Below are 21,494 nucleotides of genomic sequence, written 5' to 3'. Positions count from 1 at the left end.
GTGTGTATGTGTATGAACCTGAAAAAGTGACATATGAACGTGTTTATTTTCCTCAACTACAAAGGTGGCGCCCCTTAGAACTAACAGGAAAAAACCTAACATGCCCCCTCCCCCAGGAGACTTCTAACTGACAAGGAAGTGTTTTTAAGAAGAACAAGAGAAGAACTGACAAGAGAAGAAAAGCCAAACAGCAGGGCCCTATATGGATTTCTGGGGTTTGATACTGCTGCTGCTGCTGCTGCTGCTAAGTCACTTCAGTCATGTCCAACTCTGTGCGACCCCACAGACAGCAGCCCACCAGGCTCCCCTGTCCCTGGGATTCTCCAGGCAAGAACACTAGAGTGGGTTGCCATTTCCTTCTCCAATGCATGAAAGTGAAAAGTGAAAGTGAAGTCACGCAGTCGTGTCTGACTCTTTGCGACCCCATGGACTGCAGCCTACCAGGCTCCTCTGCCCATGGGATTTTCCAGGCAAGACTACTGGAGTGGGGTGCCACTGCCTTCTCCGGGGTTTGATACAGAGGCATGCAATCTTTCACACCAGGTGGAATATTAATGTGAAAAACACTCAATAATGACATCAACAAAAATTGCTATGGGAAAGGTCCTCACCCAACTCATAGCTAATTATGACCCTCAGGAAATCTGTTGAATCTGCCTCATGAATTAGCATAATGTGTGCTAAGCCCAAATATTTTTGCGGAACACATTACTTCCCTCAAGTCAATTACATATCTTTCAGGAGCAAGAATTTAGAGGTTCATTCAGCAAAATTTGTTGATGCCTAGAATGTGCCAGATATAGATCTCAGTGCCAGAGATCTGGCAATCAACAAAGCCCCTGGTGCATGGAGCTTTCATATAACTGGAGGAGAAAGACAACAGTCATACAAACCTGCACTCTGTCAGGAGTGACAGTGGCACAGAAAGCAGTAACCCACAGATGCATGGTAAGGGGCAGGATGCGATGCTTGAGAATTAGTAGGAAGGATCTCTCTAATGAAGTGACATGTGGGCAGAGACCACATGAAGTAAGAAGAGAAAGAACTAAGGCAAGAGCATCTTATACTTCTTTATGTCACACTGCTTCTGTTACAGGCATACCCTGCTTCATTGTGCTTTGCAGATACTTCTTTTTTTTTTTCCCCCACAAATTGAAGGTTGGTGGCAAGCCAGCATTATCAGATGATGGTTAACATTTTTAGCAATAAGGTATTTAAAATTAAAGTATCAGTCAGTCAATTCAGTCGCTCAGTCATGTCCGACTCTTTGTGACTCCATGAATCGCAGCACGCCAGGCCTCCCTGTCTATTACCAACTCTCAGAGTTCACTCAGACTCAGGTCCATCGAGTCGGTGATGAAATCCAGCCATCTCATCCTCTTTTGTCCCCTTATCCTCCTGCCCCCAATCCCTCCCAGCATCAGAGTCTTTTCCAATGAGTCAACTCTTCGAATGAGGTGCCCAAAGTACTGGAGTTTCAGCTTTAGCATCATTCCTTCCAAAGAAATCCCAGGGCTGATCTCCTTCAGAATGGACTGGTTGGATCTCCTTGCAGTCCAAGGGACTCTCAAGAGTCTTCTCCAACACCACAGTTCAAAAGCATCAATTCTTTGGCGCTCAGCTTTCTTCACAGTCCAACTCTCACATCCATGCATGACCACTGGAAAAACCATAGCCTTGACTAGACAGACCTTTGTTGGCAAAGTAATGTCTCTGCTTTTGAATATGCTATCTAGGTTGGTCATAACATTTCTTCCAAGGAGTAAGCATCTTTTAATTTCTTGGCTGCAGTCACCATCTGCAGTGATTTTGGAGCCCCCAAAAATAAAGTCTGACACTGTTTCCACTGTTTCCCCATCTATTTCCCATGAAGTGATGGGACCAGATGCCATGATCTTTGTTTTCTGAATGTTGAACTTTAAGCCAACTTTTTCACTCTCCTCTTTCACTTTCATCAAGAGGCTTTTTAGTTCCTCTTCACTTTCGGCCATAAGGGTGGTGTCATCTGCCTATCTGAGGTTATTGATATTTCTCCCAGAAATCTTGATTTCAGCTTGTGTTTCTTCCAGCCCAGCGTTTTTCATGATGTACTCTACATATAAATTAAATAAACAGGGTGACAATATACAGCCTTGACGTATTCCTTTTCCTATTTGGAACCAGTCTGTTGTTCCATGTCCAGTTCTAACTGTTGCTTCCTGACCTGCATACAGATTTCTCAAGAGGCAGGTCAGGTGGTCTGGTATTCTCATCTCTTTAAGAATTTTCCACAGTTTATTGTGATCCACACAGTCAAAGGCTTTGGCATAGTCAATAAAGCAGAAGTAGATGTTTTTCTGGAACTCTCTTGCTTTTTCCATGATCCAGCGAGTATGGCAATTTGATCTCTGTCTGGTTCCTCTGCCTTTTCTAAAACCAGCTTGAACATCAGGAAGTTCACGGTTCACGTATTGCTGAAGCCTGGCTTGGAGAATTTTGAGCATTACTTTACTAGCATGTGAGATGAGTGCAATTGTGCGGTAATTTGAGCATTCTTTGGCATTGCCTTTCTTTGGGATTGGAATGAAAACTAACCTTTTCCAGTCTTGTGGACACTGCTGAGTTTTCCAAAGCACTTTTACAACATCATCTTTCAGGATCTGAAATAGCTCAACTGGAATTCCATCACCTCCACTAGCTTTGTTCGTAGTAATGCTTTCTAAGGCCCATTTGACTTCACATTCCAGGATGTCTGGCTCTAGGTGAGTGATCACACCATCGTGATTATCTTGGTCATGAAGATCTTTTTTGTACAGTTCTTCTGTACCTGCCACCTCTTCTTAATATCTACTGCTTCTGTTAGGTCCATACCATTTCTGTCCTTTATCGAGCCCATCTTTGCATGAAATGTTCCCTTGGTATCTCTGATTTTCTTGAAGAGATCTCTAGTCTTTCCCATTCTGTTGTTTTCCTCTATTTCTTTGCATTGATCGCTGAAGAAGGCTTTCTTATCTCTTCTTGCTATTCTTTGGAACTCTGCATTCAGATGGGTATATCTTTCCTTTTCGCTTCTCTTCTTTTCACAGCTATTTGTAAGGCCTCCCCAGACAGCCATTTTGCTTTTTTGCATTTCTTTTCCATGGGGATGGTCTTGATCCCTGTCTACTGTACAATGTCATGAGCCTCCATCCATAGTTCATCAGGCACTCTATCTATCAGATCTAGTCCCTTAAATCTATTTCTCACTTCCACTGTATAATCATAAGGGATTTGATTTAGGTCATACCTGAATGGTCTAGTGGTTTTCCCTACTTTCTTCAATTTAAGTCTGAATTTGGCAATAAGGAGTTCATGATCTGAGCCACAGTCAGCTCCTGGTCGTGTTTTTGTTGACTGTATAGAGCTTCTCCATCTTTGGCTGCAAAGAACATAATCAGTCTGATTTCAGTGTTGACCATCTGGTGATGTCCATGTGTAGAGTCTCTTTTGTGTTGTTGGAAGAGGATGTTTGCTATGACCAGTGCATTTTCTTGGCAAAACTCTAATAGTCTTTGCCCTGCTTCATTCCATATTCCAAGGCCAAATTTGCCTGTTACTCCAGGTGTTTCTTGACTTCCTACTTAAGGTAGGAATTAAGGTATATACACTGCTTTAAGGCTATTGCATACTTAATAGACTACAGCATGGTATAAACATAACTTTTATGTGTACTCGGAAACCAAAACATTCATGTAACTTGCTTTATTGTGGAATTTGCTTTGTTGTGATGGTCTGGAACTGGATCTGCAACATTTCTAAGGTAGCCTATATATAAACTGAACATACTGCTACTGCTACTGCTAAGTCACCTCAGTCGTGTCTGACTCTGTGCGACCCCATGGACGGCAACCCACCAGGCTCCCCCGTCCCTGGGATTCTCCAGGCAAGAACACTGGAGTGGGTTGCCATTTTTCCTTCTGCAGTGCATGAAAGTAAAAAGTGAAAGTGAAGTCGCTCAGTTGTGTCCGACTCTCAGCGACCGCATGGACTGCAGCCTACTAATCTTGCCTGGGATTTTCCAGGCAAGAGTACTGGAGTGGGGTGCCATTGCCTTCTCCTAAACTGAGCATAACTGGTGCTTATAAATAGCAGTTGATCAACTTAGTGATCCTTTGAGTTTGTTTTCTTTTGATGAGTAAAAGGATTAAAGAAAGTAGAATCTGGTGAGTTTACTGCATTGTCTAGTTTAGTGGTCCTAATGAAGGGTTACTCCTTGGAAGGAAAGTTATGACCAACCTAGATAGCATATTCAAAAGCAGAGACATTACTTTGCCAACAAAGGTCTGTCTAGTCAAGGCTATGGTTTTTCCAGTGGTCATGTATGGATGTGAGAGTTGGACTGTGAAGAAGGCTGAGCGCCGAAGAATTGATGCTTTTGAACTGTGGTGTCGGAGAAGACTCTTGAGAGTCCCTTGGACTGCAAGGAGATCCAACCAGTCCATTCTGAAAGAGATTAGCCCTGGGATTTCTTTGGAAGGAATGATGCTAAAGCTGAAACTCCAGTACTTTGGGCACCTCATGCGAAGAGTTGACTTATTGGAAAAGACTCTGATGCTGGGAGGGATTGGGGGCAAGAGGAGAAGGGGACGAAAGAGGATGAGATGGCTGGATGGCATCACTGACTCGATGGATGTGAGTCTGGGTGAACTCTGGGAGTTGGTGATGGACAGGGAGGCCTGGTGTGCTGCGATTCATGGGGTTGCAAAGAGTCGGACACAACTGAGCGACTGATCTGATCTGATCTGAATGAAGGGTTGATTTTGCCTGCCAGGGGATATCTGGCAATGTCTGAAGACATTTTGATTATGATGACCTGGGAGGATGGGGAGGGTATCACTGGCATGTCCTGTGTAAAAGCCAAGGATGCTATTAAACATCCTATGGTGCACAGGATAAATTCATACAGTAAAGAATGAGTGGGTGCAAAATAATGGGTGTAAAAAATTGGGACCTTGATGTGGTCCCAGGCAGGCTGCCCTCTCTGATGAGAGCTGAGAACCTGAACAGAACGAGCTCTTTCAAACAACCCCATCAAGATATAAGGGTATCTACAGGCAGGGAAGATCCACAGTACTTGGAGTTATTACCTTGGGACATCTGTTCTAAGCTTGGTAACAGATTTGGTCAGATGGTTCCTAAGTTTATTCACTAAGCAACATTAAGTAAAAGTTTTCTGCATGAATGTGGTATAAGAGAGGGCAAGGCAATGAGATGTGGTCCCATGGGAGGCATGAAGACCAACACCTGCAAAGTGACAAGGGCCACAAAGGAGGAGAAAACAAATGAGGTACAGGAAGGAAGCAATGAGTTCTGTTGGGGTGACTCATGTAAGTTTAACATGTGAGGTATCACTGAAGCTGGGCTTTGACAGTGAGTAGGGTTTAAACAAGTAGAGAAGGAAGCAGAGGATATGCTGGGTAGAGGGTAAAGTATGAAAACAGATACAAAGGTAGGGAATAATGTTATCACAGCAACTTTGCTTTGTGTGCATGCTCGGTCATATCTGACTTTTGTGACCTCAGGGACTGTAGACTGTCAGACTCCTCTGTCCATGGAATTCTCCAGGCAAGAATACTGGAATGGGTTGCCATTCCCTTCTCCAGGGGTCTTCCTGACCCAGGGATTGAACCTGTGCTTCCTGCTTGGCAGGCAAATTCTTTACGACTGAGGTGCCTGGGAAACCCTATTACAATGATTGCCATCAAGTAATGGCTTTCCTGGTGGCTCAGACAATAAAGAATCTGCCTGCAATGCAGGAGACCCGGGTTTGATCCCTGGATCTGGAAGATCCACTGAATAAGGGAATGGCCACCCACTCCATTATTCTTGCCTGGAGAATTCCATGGACAGAGGTGCCCAACTGGCTACAGTCCATGGAGTTGCAAAGAGTTGGACATGACTGAGCCACTAACACACTAACCAACAAATTCCTTATGGTAGGTGTGCTGCCAAGAACTTTATAATGAAAAACTATAGTATAAACTGAAAACTGATATATAAGAAGCAGTTGAAACCTAGCATGATCCAAAGTGACTTGCATTCCCATCTTAAGCATTTCAAAAAGATAATGAAACATAGGAAGTGTTACCTGAGGACAGTTGCATAAATATCGAAGCAGTTCACCAATATACTGAATGACAGTGATGTTATATTTTCTGCAGTCATCCCAAAACTGGCTGGCTGAAAATTTGGTCCGCAAAACAAGAGTAGCACCTAGCGAGAAGGAATAGAAGGTACCAATAAAGGAATGCTACCAAAAAAGTCCCAAGTTATATTTTTCACTTTTGAAATTTATATGTGAATTACATTCATAAACAGGTGTTAGGGACCAACTATATTCAATGCAAAAAAAAAAAAATAAGACATGGTTTTATTCAATAGGAGATTGCAGTATAGTGGGGGAGAAGACATAAAGTTTTCTAGTAAAAGTCAGCTTGCAATAAATAAACACAGTCCAGTGAAGCCCTAAGGGTGTGTGTGTGTGTTGGGGGAGGTAGATTAATTTTTCCTGGGCAAGGGCTGAGAAAGACGTATTTTTAAAAAGGTAGGATTTGAATTAGGTCTTGAGAAATGAATATGAAGAAAAATGAGAGAATTCCTGGCAGAGGAAAAAACAAGAACATAAAGGATGGTCCAGAAGGTTGGGGGATGGCCAAGATTCAGTTGGTCTGTGACCAGAGTGGTGAAAGGTGAGTGGGTCAAAGGAGATGAACCTGGAGAAGCAGCTAGGCTTGCAATCCTGGAGAGTTTGTAAGTGTCTTGAGCAAGCAGGAAATAGTCTTCTATGGTGGATGATATAGACAGAATAATGGTTCCCAACACATCCACATCCTAATCTCTAGAACCCATGAATATGCTACCTTACATGACAAAAGGGAATATGTAGATGTGATTAAACTAAGGATCTTGGAAAGGGGAGATTATCCTTCTCCATGGGAGGGCAGATAGATTGAAAACCACAATCACAGAAAACTAACCAATCTGATCACATGGACCACAGTGTTGTCTAACTCAATGAAACTAGGAGCCATGCTGTGTGGGGCCATCCAGGATGGATGGGTCATGGTGGAGAGTTCTGACAAAATGTGGCCCACTGGAGAAGGGAATGGCAAACCACTTCAGTATTTTTGCCTTTAGAACCCCATGAACAACAAGAAAAGACAAAAAGATAGGACACTGAAAGATGAACTCCCTTGGTCGGAAGGTGCCCAATATGCTACTGGAGATTAGTGGAGAAGTAATTCCAGGAAGACTGAAGAGATGGAGCCAAAGCAACAACAACACCCAATTGTGAATGTGACTGGGGACGGAAGTAAAGTCTATGCTGTAAAGAGCAATATTGCATAGGAATCTGGAATGTTAGGTCCATGAATCAAGGCAAATTGGAAGTGGTCAAACAGGAGATGGCAAGAGTGAACATCAACATTCTAGGAATCAGTGAACTAAAATGGACTGGAATGGGTGATTTTAACTCCGATGACCATTGTATCTACTACTGTGGGCAAGAATCCCGTAGAAGAAATGGAGTAGCCATCACAGTCAACAAAAGTCTGAAATGCAGTACTTGGATGCAATCTCAAAAACGACAGAGTGATCTCTGTTCATTTCCAAGGCAAACCATTCAATATCACAGTAATCCAAGTCTATGCCCCAACCAATAAGGCTGAAGAAGCTGAAGTTGAATAGTTCTATGAAGACCTACAAGACCTTTTAGAACTAACACCCAAAAAAGATGTCCTTTTCATTATAGGGGACTGGAATGCAAAAGTAGGAAGTCAAGAGATACCTGGAGTAACAGGCAAATTTGGCCTTGGAGTACAAAATGAAGCAGGTCAAAGGCTAACAGATTTTGCCAAGAGAACACACTGGTCATAGCAAACACCCTCTTCCAACAACACAAGAGAAGACTCTACACATGGACATCACCAAGTGGTCAACACTGAAATCAGGTTGATTATATTCTTTGCAGCCAAAGATGGAGAAGCTCTATACAGTCAGCAAAAATAAGACCAGGAGCTAACTGTGGCTCAGATCATGAACTCCTTATTGCCAAATTCAGATTTAAATTGAAGAAAGTAGGGAAAACCACTAGACCATTCAGGTATGACCAAAATCAAATCCCTTACAATTATACAGTGGAAGTGACAAATAGATTCAAGGGATTAGATCTGATAGAGTGCATGAAGAACTATGGACAGAGGTTCATGACATTGTACAGGAGGCAAGGATCAAGACCATCCCCAAGAAAAAGAAATGCAAAAAGGCAAAATGGTTGTCTGAAGAGGCCTTACAAATAGCTGAGAAAAGAAGAGAAGTGAAAGGCAAAGCAGAAAAGGAAAGATATGCCCATTTTAATGCTGAGTTCCAAGAACAGCAAGGAAAGATAATAAAGCCTTCTTCAATGATCAATGCAAAGAAATAGAGGAAAGCAATAGAATGGAAAAGACTAGAGATCGCTTCAAGAAAATTAGAGATAGCAAGGGAACATTTCATGTAAAGATGGGCACAAACAAGGACAGAAATGGTATGGACCTAACAGAAGCAGAAGATATTAAGAAGAGATGGCAAGAATATATAGAAGAACTATACAAAAAAGATCTTCACAACTCAGATAATCACGATGATGTGATCACTCACCTAGAGCCAGACATCCTGGAATGTGAAGTCAAGTGGGTCTTAGGAAGCATCACTATGCACAAAACTAATGGAGGTGATGGAATTCCAGTTGAGCTATTTCAAATCCTAAAAGATGATGCTGTGAAAGTGCTGCACTCAATATGTCAGCAAATCTGGAAAACTCAGCAGTGGCCACAGGACTGAAAAGGTCAGTTTTCATTCCAATCCCAAAGAAATGCAATGCCAAAGAATGCTCAAACCATCACACAATTGCACTCATCTCACATGATAGGAAAGTAATGCTCAAAATTCTCAAAGCCAGGCTTCAACAGTATGTGAACCATGAACTTCCAGATGTTCAAGCTGGATTTAGAAAATGCAGAGGTACCAGTGTTCAAATTGCCAACATCTACTGTATCTTCAAAAAAGCAAGAGAGTTCCAGAAAAACATCTACTTCTGCTTTATTGACTATGTCAAAGCCTTTGACTGTGTGGATCACAACAAACTGCGGAAAATTCTTAAAGAGATGGGAATACCAGACCATCTGACCTGCCTCCTGAGAAATCAGTATGCAGCTCAGGAAGCAACAGTAGAACTGGACATGGAACAACAGACTGGTTCCAAATAGGGAAAGGAGTACATCAAGGCTGTATATTGCCACATTGCGTATTTAACTTATATACAGAGTACTTCATGAGAAATGCTGGACTGGATGAAGCACTAGCTGGAATCAAGGTTGCTGGGAGAAATATCAATAACCTCAGATATGCAGATAATACCACCCTCATGGCAGAAATCGAAGAGGAACTAAAGGGCCTCTTGATGAAAGTGAAAGAGGAGAGTGAAAAAGTTGGCTTAAAACTCAACATTCAGAAAACAAAGATCATGGCATCCGGTCCCGTTCAGTTCAGTTCAGTTCAGTTGCTCAGTTGTGTCCGACTCTTTGTGACCCCATGAATTGCAGCACGCCAGGCCTCCCTGTCCATCACCAACTCCCAGAGTTTACCCAAACTCATGTCCATCGAGTTGGTGATGCCATCCTGTCATCTCATCCTCTGTTGTCCCCTTCTCCTCCTGCCCCCAATCCCTTCCAGCATCAGAGTCTTTTCATGGCAAATGAATGGGGAAACAGTGACAGACTATTTGGACTCCAAAATCACTGCAGATGGTGACTGCAACCATGAAATAAAAAGACGCTTGCTCCTTGGAAGAAAAGTTATGACCAACCTAGACAGCATATTAAAAAGCAGAGACATTACTTTACCAACAAAGGTCCATCTAGTCAAAGCTATGGTTTTTCCAGTAGTCATGTATGGATGTGAGAGTTGGACAAAAAGAAAGCTGAGCACCAAAGAATTGATGCTTTTGAACTGTGGTGTTGGAGAAGACTCTTGATAGTCCCTTGGACTGCAAAGAGATCCAGCCAGTCCATCCTAAAGGAAATCAGTCCTGAATATTCATTGGAAGGACTGATGCTGAAGCTGAAACTCCAATACTTTGGCCACCTGATGCGAAGAGTTGACTCATTGGAAAAGACCCTGATGCTGGGAAAGATTGCAGGTGGGAGGAGAAGGGGACGACAGAGGATGAGACGATTGTATGGCATCACTGACTCAATGGACATGAGTTTGAGTAAACTCTGGGAGTTGGTGATGGACAAGGAGGCCTGGCATGCTGCAGTCCATGGGGTAGCAAAGATTTGGACACTACTGAGTGACTGAACTGAACTGAACTGATTGGGAGAGACCAATATAATCACAAAGGTGCTGATAAGAAGTCAAGAAGGTCAAGGGTAGTAGGAGAAAGCACGACAAAAACAAAAGCCTGGAGTGAAATGTTTTGAAGATGAAAAAAGGGGCTACAAGCCAAAGAATGTGAGCAGCCTCCGGGAGATAGGAAAGGCAAGAAAATGGACTCTTCCCTACAAGCTTCCAGAAGGAATGTAGCCTTGCTGACATCTTGACTTTCAGACTTCTAACTTTCAAAAAAGGGAGAGAACCAACCTGTGTTGTTTTAAACCACAAAGTTCATGGTCATTTGTTACAGTGGCAATAGAAAACTAATACGATAGGTAAAAACAATGTACCTATGATATCCAACCTAACATAAGCGTGAAATGTAGTAAAGTGAAATAAAAATATCACAGATATTTTTCATGTTATTAGTTAATTTCTACACCTAAACATGCAAAATCAAATGTTTAAGGAGAAATTTTTAAAAAATACTATATTTTCCTTTTTAGCATTTATCTATTATGCTTAAGTAGATGTATGAGCGATTGATTTATCCCCAGGAGGGCTTCAGAGTCATTCTGTTTTTGAAGGGCCCAACAATATGATCAGACCCAGGCATTCCTTGCTGATTTGGAGACTGGTATTGGTGCTGGATTAAGGGTTTTATAGCCGATCAGTAAGCTGATGAGGAAAAGGAACAGAGGTTTGGGCAGTCATGTGTATTTGTATATGAATTAATATATGCATACGTTACTATATATACATATATAACTACTTAAAATGTCACATGGGAGAAAAAGTTAAGTTTTTTAGTTTAGTTGGAAAGTTAGAGGTAGTCTCCTGGAAGAGGTGGATATTGGACTGAGACTTCATGTACACAAGGGGCAGAAATCCTGTAGACAGTAGTAAGAATGGCAATTCTAATGTAAATGGTAACGTTTCAGAAGGAAAGAGAAGAGATGGGGAAATCTAAGTATTCTGACCGGAGCTGAGAGCCTGTGGGAAGAGGGAAGAATAAAGTAGAATGGGCCAGCTGAATGAGAAGTTTAAACTAGGTGCTAATGGAGATCAACATGCAGATTTCTGAAGACAGAAATGGCATAAGAGAATTATTTGTGGAATCAAAGGATCAAGTATCTTAACCTGTATAAAGACCTAAAAGACTTAAAAGAAGCTTGCTCTTTGATATGCTGAACAATTAAAGCATTATATTAAAAGACATGCAGGCATGAGAAAATAGAAATTCTTTTTATTTATTTATTTGGCCTTGGGGCTTGTGGGATCTTAGTTTCCTGATCAGGAATTGAACCCAGGCCCTCAGCAATGAAAATGTGGAGTCCTAACCAATGGACCATCATGGAATTCACTATAAATTCTTTTAGATGTTTGCTATGTGTAAGCCAAACAACCTCAGTATTAACATGGAATTAAACACTATTCCTAGCACACAGGAAAATAGCAAATTTTGTATTACTTTTCCTTATGAGCACATTGAATGTGTACTGGGCTTCAATACCCTGTTGAGAGGAAAAGCTTACCAGTCACCATACATCCATGTAAGCCAATCAGAAGTGCAGCACTGTGGTACAAGGGTAGGGGGGAATAGATTACATCATCCTGTGTAACCTTGGAGGCAATAGCAAGGCCAATTCCGTACCAAATGCGTTGATGATTGATCTTTGCAGCTTTCGGGAGACCTGCATAAAGGCACAAGAGAAGCATGAGTGAATCAAGAATGGTTATTCACAGACACATGGTCTGGGACAGAGATGTATCTTAGGAAGATTCTTCATCTAGTAATTAGAAGATTGCATTTGGTGAGACCAGAAGTTCACAGTTTTTTTCTGTAAAGGACCAGATGGTAAACGATTTAGGTTTTGCAGGGTCATAAGTCTCTATTGCAACTACTCAACTCTGCTATTACGGCTGAAAGCAGCTAAACACAAAAAGTAATGAACTTGGCCCTGTGGACATGAAACTTTACTTACAGAACTGGTGGTGGTGTGGTGTTTGTGACCCACAGGCTATGGTTTGCTGACCCCTGAGTTAGCTGGTTATTAGAGTGCTAAGATGAGGAAAAACGAATGACTGTCTATTGAATTTCTGCTTTGGGTCTACCATCTTGCTAAGTATCCTTGAAGGACAGGGGTTTGAACTGCCTGGGGTCACTTATATGAGGATTTTTTTCAGTGGTAAACACACTGATGGTTGGTTGAATCCATGGATGAAAAATCGCAGATGCAGAAGAACCTATATGGAGGGCCTTCTATCAGTTATATGTAGATCTTCTGCTGTGTGGACCCTCGTATTGTTCAAGGGTCAACTGTATTGTCAAATTTTCACTCAATTCTTATAATTAATGATATAAGTAGAATTATATTCTCTAGTTCACAGATGAGAAGACTGAGAATCAGAGAGAATACATCCCTATCCATCCTATCTCTTTCCTTCATAGCCACTTCTATGAATTTCTCACATACTCTTCTACAGTTTTTTATGTAAATATAGGCTCATTTGCTCATATGTTCTTGCCCTTTCCCCCAATTAAAAAAAAACAAACCATACTATTCTGCACTTCCCCCCTTCACTAACAAAGTATTTTTAAGTTCTGTCTATATTTGTATGTAGAAATTTCCCTTATTTTTTCATCCACTTATTCTCTCTGCATTTACTCCTTTGTGTATGTGTTTTATAGTTTATTCACACTAATTTGCAATTTCAAACGATGCTGGTCCACACGTGGAAAAACCTGGTCCACATGGCACTTCACACTGTGAATGATGCTCCATCTGTAGGATAAATTTGCTGATGTGAGACTGCTGGGCCAAAAGGTATCAGACCTCGTAATTTTGTTAGACACTGGCACTTTGCCAGTTATTAGGGCTGTCCCCATTGACTCCCCCATCAGTAATATAGGAGTGCACCTGTTTCCTCATAGCGCTTCAAAAGTGTCCTTTCAAATGTTGGAATTTCTGACAATCTGAAAGGTGAAAAAATGGTATCTCAGTGTATTTTTAGTACACTATGTACATTGTATTTTCTTAACTATAATTTATGTAAATTTTTTTATAAGACTCAATTGAAAGAGTATGCTTATATTGTTTCCCATGGGAGTCAGTTTAGTTGGGGAGGCCATGAAGTCATTGCAAAGCGGATGGGTCTAGAGTTTAAAACCTGAGTGGGTCAGTTGGCTTTGTGAAGAGAAAGGCAATCTGTTTAGATTAAGATGCTTCAATATTTGATGGTATTGCCTAAATAAAAGCAAGTTGTTATAAGGAAAAGCAGTATGACTGGCAAACTACCGTCATTGTAAACACAGTTCACAATTGATGGTCTTTGATGTCATTAATATTGATGCTCCATTCTATACTAATAATGAGAAACAGAATAAAGAATCAACAAATCAATTGTATTCACCTTGAAAAAAAATTATCCAGATAGTAAAAACTCAGAATTATATTTCTTAAAACAGAAACACACATCTTTTGCTGGTGTTAAGCACTTTCAGAAAAATTCCTGATTTAAACTTTTGTATTAATTAAGAAATAATATTTGGTAACTATTATATAACTTTGTGCTAATGACTGCTTTTGAGAAACAGGGAAAACATTTTGTTCTCTGATTGCTTAAATGAATTCTTTTTATTAATGTTTATACTAGTAACTTCCATTGTATAATCATAAGGGGTTTGATTTAGGTCATAGCTGAATGGTCTAGTGGTTTTCCCTACTTTCTTCAATTTAATAAGGAGTTCATGATCTGAGCCACAGTCAGCTCCCAGTCTTATTTTTGCTGACTATATAGAGCTTTTCCATCTTTGGCTGCAAAGAATATAATCAATCTGATTTCGGTGTTGACCATCTGGTGATGTCCATGTGTAGAGTCTTCTCTTGTGTTGTTGGAAGAGGGTGTTTGCTATGACCAGTGCATTTTCTTGGCAAAACTCTATTAGTATTTGCTCTGCTTCATTCTGTATTCCAAGGCCAAATTTGCCTGTTACTCCAAGTGTTTCTTGACTTCCTACTTTTGCATTCCAGTCCCCTATAATGAAAAGGACATCTTTTTTGGATTTTAGTTATAGAAGTTCTTATAGGTATTCATAGAACCGTTCAACTTCAGCTTCTTCAGCATTACTGGTTGGGGCATAGGTTTGGATTACCGTGATATTAAATGATTTGCCTTGGAAACGAACAGAGATCACTCTGTTGTTTTTGAGATTACATCCAAGTACTGCATTTTGGACTCTTTTGTTGACCATGATGGCTACTCCATTTCTTCTATGGGATTCTTGCACATAGTAGTAGATATAATGGTCATCTGAGTTAAATTCACCCATTCCAGTTCATTTTAGTTTGCTGATTTCTAGAATGTCGACGTTCACTCTTGCCATCTCCTGTTTGACCACTTCCAATTTGCCTTGATTCATGGACCTAACATTCCAGGTTCCTATGCAATATTGCTCTTTACAGCATCAGACCTTGTTTCTATCACCAGTCACATCCACAGCTGGGTATTGTTTTTGCTTTGGCTCCATTCCTTCATTCTTTCTGGAGTTATCACAATAAACTGTGGAAAATTCTGAAAGAGGTGGGAATACCAGACCACCTGACTTGCCTCTTGAGAAACCTATATGCAGGTCAGGAAGCAACAGTTAAAACTGGACATGGAACAACAGACTGGTTCCAAATAGGAAAAGGAGTACGTCAAGGCTGTATATTGTCACCCTGCTTATTTAACTTATATGCAGAGTACATCATGAGAAATGCTGGGCTGGAAGAAGCACAAGCTGGAATTAAGATTGCTGGGAGAAATATCAATAACCTCAGACATGCAGATGATACCACCCTCATGGCAGAAAGTGAAGAGGAACTCAAAAGCCTCTTGATGAAAGTGAAAGAGGAGAGTGAAAAGTTGGCTTAAAGCTCAATATTCAGAAAACAAAGATCATGGCATGTGGTCCCATCACTTCATGGGAAATAGATGGGGAAACAGTGGAAACAGTGTCAGACTTTATTTTTTTGGGCTCCAAAATCACCGCAGATGGTGACTGCAGCCATGAAATTAAAAGATGCTTACTCCTTGGAAGGAAAGTTATGACAAACCTAGATAGCATATTCAAAAGCAGAGATGTTACTTTGCCAACAAAGGTCCATCTAGTCAAGGCTATGGTTTTTCCAGTGGTCATGTATGGATGTGAGAGTTGGACTGTGAAGAAAGCTGAGCGTTGAAGAATTGATGCTTTTGAACTGTGGTGTTGGAGAAGACTCTTGAGAGTTCCTTGGACTGCAAGGAGATCCAACCAGTCCATCCTAAAGGACATCAGTCCTGGGTGTTCATTGGAAGGAATGATGCTGAGGCTGAAACTCCAGTACTTTGGCCACCTCATGGAAGAGTTGACTCATTAGAAACGACTCTGATGCTGGGAGGGATTGGGGGCAGGAGGAGAAGGGGACAACAGAGGATGAGATGGCTGAATGGCATCACTGACTTGATGGACGTGAGTTTGGGTGAACTCTGGGAGTTGGTGATGGACAGGGAGGCCTGGCGTGCTGCGATTCATGGGGTCGCAAAGAGTCAGACACGACTGAGCTACTGAACTGAACTGAATACTAGTAACTTGGCAGATATTTTATTCAGAGATAAGAAGAAAGGTAAAATAAACATCAACCCAATTATATTCCAATTAAATCTAAATTCTGAATTATGGGATTGGATCAAAGAGTGCTTATTCTCTTTTTCCCCTAATCTGGGTTTTATACTTCATGGCAAAACCTGCAGTTGTAAACAAGTTCTGTACTTCTCTGTTTAGTATTAAGACTAGAACTCCCAGTCACTAGTTAAGGGCTTGTTTTACCTCAATTACTTCCCAAATCAAAGTTTACAGTTTAGTTTTACCATTCTATTAAGAAATGAGGGTATAAGTTCCATATATTGAGGTAGTTCTGGAGGTAGTGGAAGCATCTGGTTAAACCCTGTCATCCTATCATTCTGTTGACATGGCGAAATAGAACTTTTGACAAAGAACGATAGCTGTTATGCTCTGGAGATGAGCTTTAATAGGTCATCCCAAGCTACCCCTCCTCATAAGGCTCAAAGTAACCCTTATCTCTAATGTTTGATTATTTTACAAGGAGGATGCATGCTAGAATTATCTGCTTGAGTTAAAATTTTAATCAAATGACTCACATATTCAACTTTCCAATATTATTAAGAATAATTAGGATGCTGGGGGTAGCTTCTTATCCTTTCTTAAATATATTCTCTCAGTCTTCATATGATTACATTTTGGTAACATTTCCCTGACCTTGAGTAGGCAGACACCAAATAGCTATCAGATGGATGAACTGGGAGGTATTCTGGCAGAGAGGTCAGTTGTATGAGCTGTGGAGTCAGCCTAGCAAAGTGAAGCCTGACACTTCTACTTCCTATCTTGGGAAGCTCTTAAACTCTCTAGGCATCAGTATCTGAATCTGTAAAACAGGAATAAGAGTAGTACCTGTCTTAAGAGTGGTGGGAGAAATGTATGAACAAATACCACAGAGCTCCTAGAAGAGCACCTAGTACATCTACCTTTAATGTTGCCTGTTCCACATAGCAGTGTTTCAGTAATATGACAGTTGGCAGTGTTTTCTCTTAGCGGCTTATGTAAAATAATAGTACAGCTTACACCGAAGGTGTAAGACATCCTAGATTTGACGAAATACAGCATTTTAGGCCCTAAGCTAAGAGCCATTCTACATCCACAGAACCAAACACCTCCAAGTCATTGTTGCATTGAAAGACAGTGGTCAAAATGTTTGTACAAATATAACCCCATTATTGTTCTATAGCCTTTTTTGGTAGTCCACTTATAATTGGTTATACATTATATATGGATGCTGGACAGAGTATAATCAAAATGTAGCAATCATTAAAAAAATTCCAAAATCTGTTCAGTGCCCAATCTTAATAAAAAAGCAACAATCGTTTTGAAAAAAATCCTAACAACCTATTCAGCACCAAATCTTATCATCACCATAAGTATTTTTGTAGTTCTTGGTTAACCTCTCTACCTGTTCTATACACCAACTGGGGGAAGTATGTGTACCTTAGAAAAACCCAAATGGTTTCATGTGCTATGGAAAAAGATCATACTTCCCACAGGCAATGAGCTAAATCCCCTGAAGTATTAGTTATCTGATAAGCCTTGCCAAAGAAAGAGAGCATTTAAAAATCTAACCCAACATTTAACTCTTTCAGGATAGGTCCATTGCTTTGAGAATCCCCTCTTTATTTTTTACCTGTGGTTCCAGAAGTATAAATATACAAGGCAGGAGTGGAAAAGGTGACTTCCGACCTCCAGGATTCTGGGACAGGTTCACTTGACACTTCATCCACTTTGTCTAAGAAAGAGTTGACCCCATCCGTGTTAGAAGTTCTGCTCACATAATAGACAGCCACATCATCTTTCTTCAAGCTTGGCAGCACCTCTTCAACAGCGGCTTGTAGTTCTTAATTTAATAAGAGAAAAAAATCCAAACAAACTAAATTAGTCCATTCAAGCTCTATTAGTGCAATACATTTTGTAGTGATTTTGTTTCCACTAAGTGTTGTTAAAACACGTAGACACAGTAATGTTTATAGTTATGTATTTCTAACATGGAATTTACCACATCTGAAAATATCACAAGATCCCAATATTTAAGGGAAGGCTGAGTTTTGATGGTTTAAAAAGCGACAGATGATTGAAATCTGTACATTACATGGCAAATGTAAACAAACCACATAAGGGTAAAAACCAAGATTACATGTGTATGACTTATATGCATATCTGATATATATATATCTCAAAAAACTCCAGAAATGAATTTAGTTATTCCCAGTGTATGCCCCACAGGACCAGAGATTTTAAAAAAAGAAAATTTTAAGGACAAAGAGAAATGAAAAGAAGGGAACCATGCTACTGAAAGGATAATAAGCTAACTTTATGTAACACATTTTTAAAATATCAGCAACAAGTAGTTCTACTAGGAAGGTTCAGCTGATCTGAGACATAAGCTCCAAATTTCATAAGCACATTATCCGACCTAAGAAAAAAAAGGACTGATTAGCATGTTTTTCAAACTCTGAGTCACAATACAGCAGCGGATTGTTAAAATCATTTAAAGTGATGATTTTTCTAAAAAATAAAATAGAAAGTATAACATACATAGGAAGAGGTAAGTATTCTTCTTCTTTTTTTTTTTTTTTGAGTTTCAGCTATGTGAGTGTGTGAGTGCTGAGCCACACACAAATGTAGCTTTTATAGGGGTCAAGGTAAAACATTTTAAAGGCATTGATGTAATGTGCAAACGATATTTCAGGTTTGTTACTTGAATTTTTGTGCCATTTTAAATTTTATTTTAAATTTTAATTATAAGATGAGATGCTCTTTAAGCTTCTTTGTCTTGAATTGTGATAACTGAAATGAATAGGCCTATTCTTAATAGGAAGGTGACTCAATATCCCAGGGAATTACCTTAGGGAGGCTATATCTGATTCATATTATATGCTTTGTTTTTCAGATATTTACATATAATGTCTCCATCAAGACATGAGATAGCATCTGGATAAATGCATTTAAAAAGTTAAAAAATTTTTTAACCAAAGCAGTCATGCACCTGATAAATATAAATGAAATAGTACAAAAGAGTTTATAATGCAAGTCAGTAGGCCCTTATCTCACAAATAAACCTGCTGCCTGGAGGCAAGGACTTTTAGGTTTTTTGGTTTTTTTTAGCTGTTTCTTCTAGCAGTCACTTCTTCTTCACCAAATTACATACTTTTCCTGCTACATCATGTCTTACCATTTTTGAAACCCACCCCCATTCCCCCCTTGTTCACCCCCAACAGTTATTATTTTCACTTTATGTTGTCAGGGTTAATGGTATTTTTTATCTATTCTGAGACTATAATTCTATCTTTCTAGCTTTGTCTAGTGTTGGCTCTAGAAATTCTAGAACAAATAATCAGGATTGACAAGATTATGACAATGTAATTATTTCAAATATGACTGTAGAGCCAAGTAACACACTATAAGCATCTTTCCTTTCTTGAACAGTTTTCTCCTGGAGTGTCTACTGGCTATTATTCCTTAATGTACTATTTGTCTCAGTTCTTTTTTAACCTCCATCAGATCAGCTTATTCCTTTTGATGCTCTCTTCTCCTCTTTCATTTTGAATGGTTGCTCACTAGTTCTTCAGTATTTTGAGAAGATCATCAGAAATATTACTGTTGTAAAAACGGTAACTGGAGTGCTAAGGTCCCTTGCCAGTGCCGTGGTTCAGATTCTCATTATTTCCTACCGAAATTGTCACAATAGCTTCCTGACCGATCTCCTTGCCTCTAACCTCTCCCTGCTTCCAGTGTCAGTGACACCACTGCCCGACTTCTAGTTCTTGCCCTGTTTAAAATCCTTCAGTGGTTGCTTATCCCTTGTGATAGAATCTTTCTAATGCAGTGGATGGTTCTACGGTTCTTCTCAGCCTACATCCCCCGCCCCGATTTTTCTGATGTCATCTTCTTAACTACCCTTGTCCCTTTTCCTCTAATCACACTGATTTATGTGTAGTGAATGGAGCCATAATTCTCACATCTTACCACCTTTGTCCAGGTGGTTTCATCTGCTTGGAACGCCCTCCTGCCCCTAGCCCCTGGTCACTGGAAAAACTTCTGTTCATCCTTCAAAACAGCCTCATTGCATTTAACTCTGTGGTCCTCCCATAGGAGTTTGCATTATACGTCTAGCAGTGTGTTTAGTATGTAGTATAACAAGCTTCACTTCTTTTTCTCCTCTATTTGGCAGTGAAAACTTTGAGGTGAAGGGATTATAACTTGATCATCTTGGCCCTGCCATAAGTGCTTAACAAGTGTTTACAGCTGAAAGAATCTACACAAAATATTGTATTAGCCACTGGGGAAGAGACAGAGGAATAAGCGAAAGCTGTTGATGTTCAAGGATTTAGATATTGCAATACTGTGAGTTGATAAATCTCCAGTCAAATGCAAAATTAAATCATTTTTGTGATAGAGGTATGTCTTACATCCAAGTAAGGGACACGAAAGTAAATTAAAAATAAAACAAAACTACTATTGCTACTTAAAGAATTAAGAAATCTCTCTCCCTCCTTCTCTTCTACCTGAGACTGAGCCTATTTAGATATACAGTGTGTTCATAAATTACCTGGATTATTTCTTATTCTTCTCCTCTCTCTCTCCCAACAGTTATTTGACATCTATTTAAAGTGTGTTTCCTGTGTGCACGGTTCTCAGCATTGGAAGCAACAGTGTGTATAGCAGATACTGTTTTCACAGAGCCCAGGTCTAAGGGGGAGGAATCAAGAAATAATCCATTGAAATAAGGTGTCATAGGTGGTGTTTTGGAAGCACAGAGGAGGGGCATGAAAACAACCCAGAGGAAGTGTTACCTCAACTGATTCCTGAAGGGTGAGTAGGAGTTGGCAAGATGAAGATCCACTGAGATGGACTCAGCCTGTTTGTAGCCATGGAACAGCTTATGTAAAGACCCACAGGCAAACAAGTGAGCTTTAGTCACTCAGTCGAGTCTGACTCTTTGTGACCCCAGTGGACTATAGCCTGTCAGGCTTTTCTGTCATGGAATTCCCCAGGCAAGAATTCTGGAGTGGGTAGTCATTCCCTTCTCCAGGGGATCTTTCTGACTCAGGAATTGAAACAGAGTCTCCCGTGCTGCAGACAGATTCCTTACTGTCTGAGCCACCAGGGAAGCCCAGAGGCAAACAGCAGGATGCCAGAGCAGGTCAAAGAGGCTAAAGCTGACTGATACATAGAATGAGAGGGAAAAATGTTGGGAGAAGAAACTGGATGTAGGTAGGGACCAGGTCTCCGGCTTACATCAGGTACGTGGGTGGGAGAAGGCAAGAACCAGAGGTAGGGAGGCCATTTGATAGATCAAGCTTTACATTAAGGTAGCCACAGAGCCTAGAGAGAAGTAGATGCATTTAAGAGATGGTTGGGAGGTAGAACAGACAAGATTTGGTAAGTCTTGATGAGAGAAAAATTATAAGTTAAAAGAGACTTTAATTTTTTCTGTAATTTTTTGAAAGTAGATGTATGCAGGCATTAATGA

General features: G+C 40.3%; 1 protein-coding gene across 1 annotated transcript in view; it reads right to left on the bottom strand.

Moving 5' to 3' along the window:
• Positions 1–21,494, bottom strand: part of SLC27A2 (solute carrier family 27 member 2) — a 57,903-nt gene that overhangs the window by 24,745 nt on the left and 11,664 nt on the right. The window contains exons 2-4 of the mRNA XM_005892158.3: positions 17,649–17,858; positions 11,907–12,065; positions 6,107–6,231 (exon numbers count right to left, since the gene is read on the bottom strand). Coding sequence (XP_005892220.1) covers positions 6,107–6,231; positions 11,907–12,065; positions 17,649–17,858 — 494 coding nt within the window. The remainder of the gene's footprint in view (positions 1–6,106; positions 6,232–11,906; positions 12,066–17,648; positions 17,859–21,494) is intronic.

This window comes from Bos mutus, chromosome 10 (assembly GCF_027580195.1).
Source record: "Bos mutus isolate GX-2022 chromosome 10, NWIPB_WYAK_1.1, whole genome shotgun sequence".
Lineage (NCBI taxonomy): Eukaryota > Metazoa > Chordata > Mammalia > Artiodactyla > Bovidae > Bos > Bos mutus.
The sequence above is the reverse complement of the archived record's forward strand: the minus strand, read 5'-3'. Positions and strand labels throughout refer to the sequence as shown.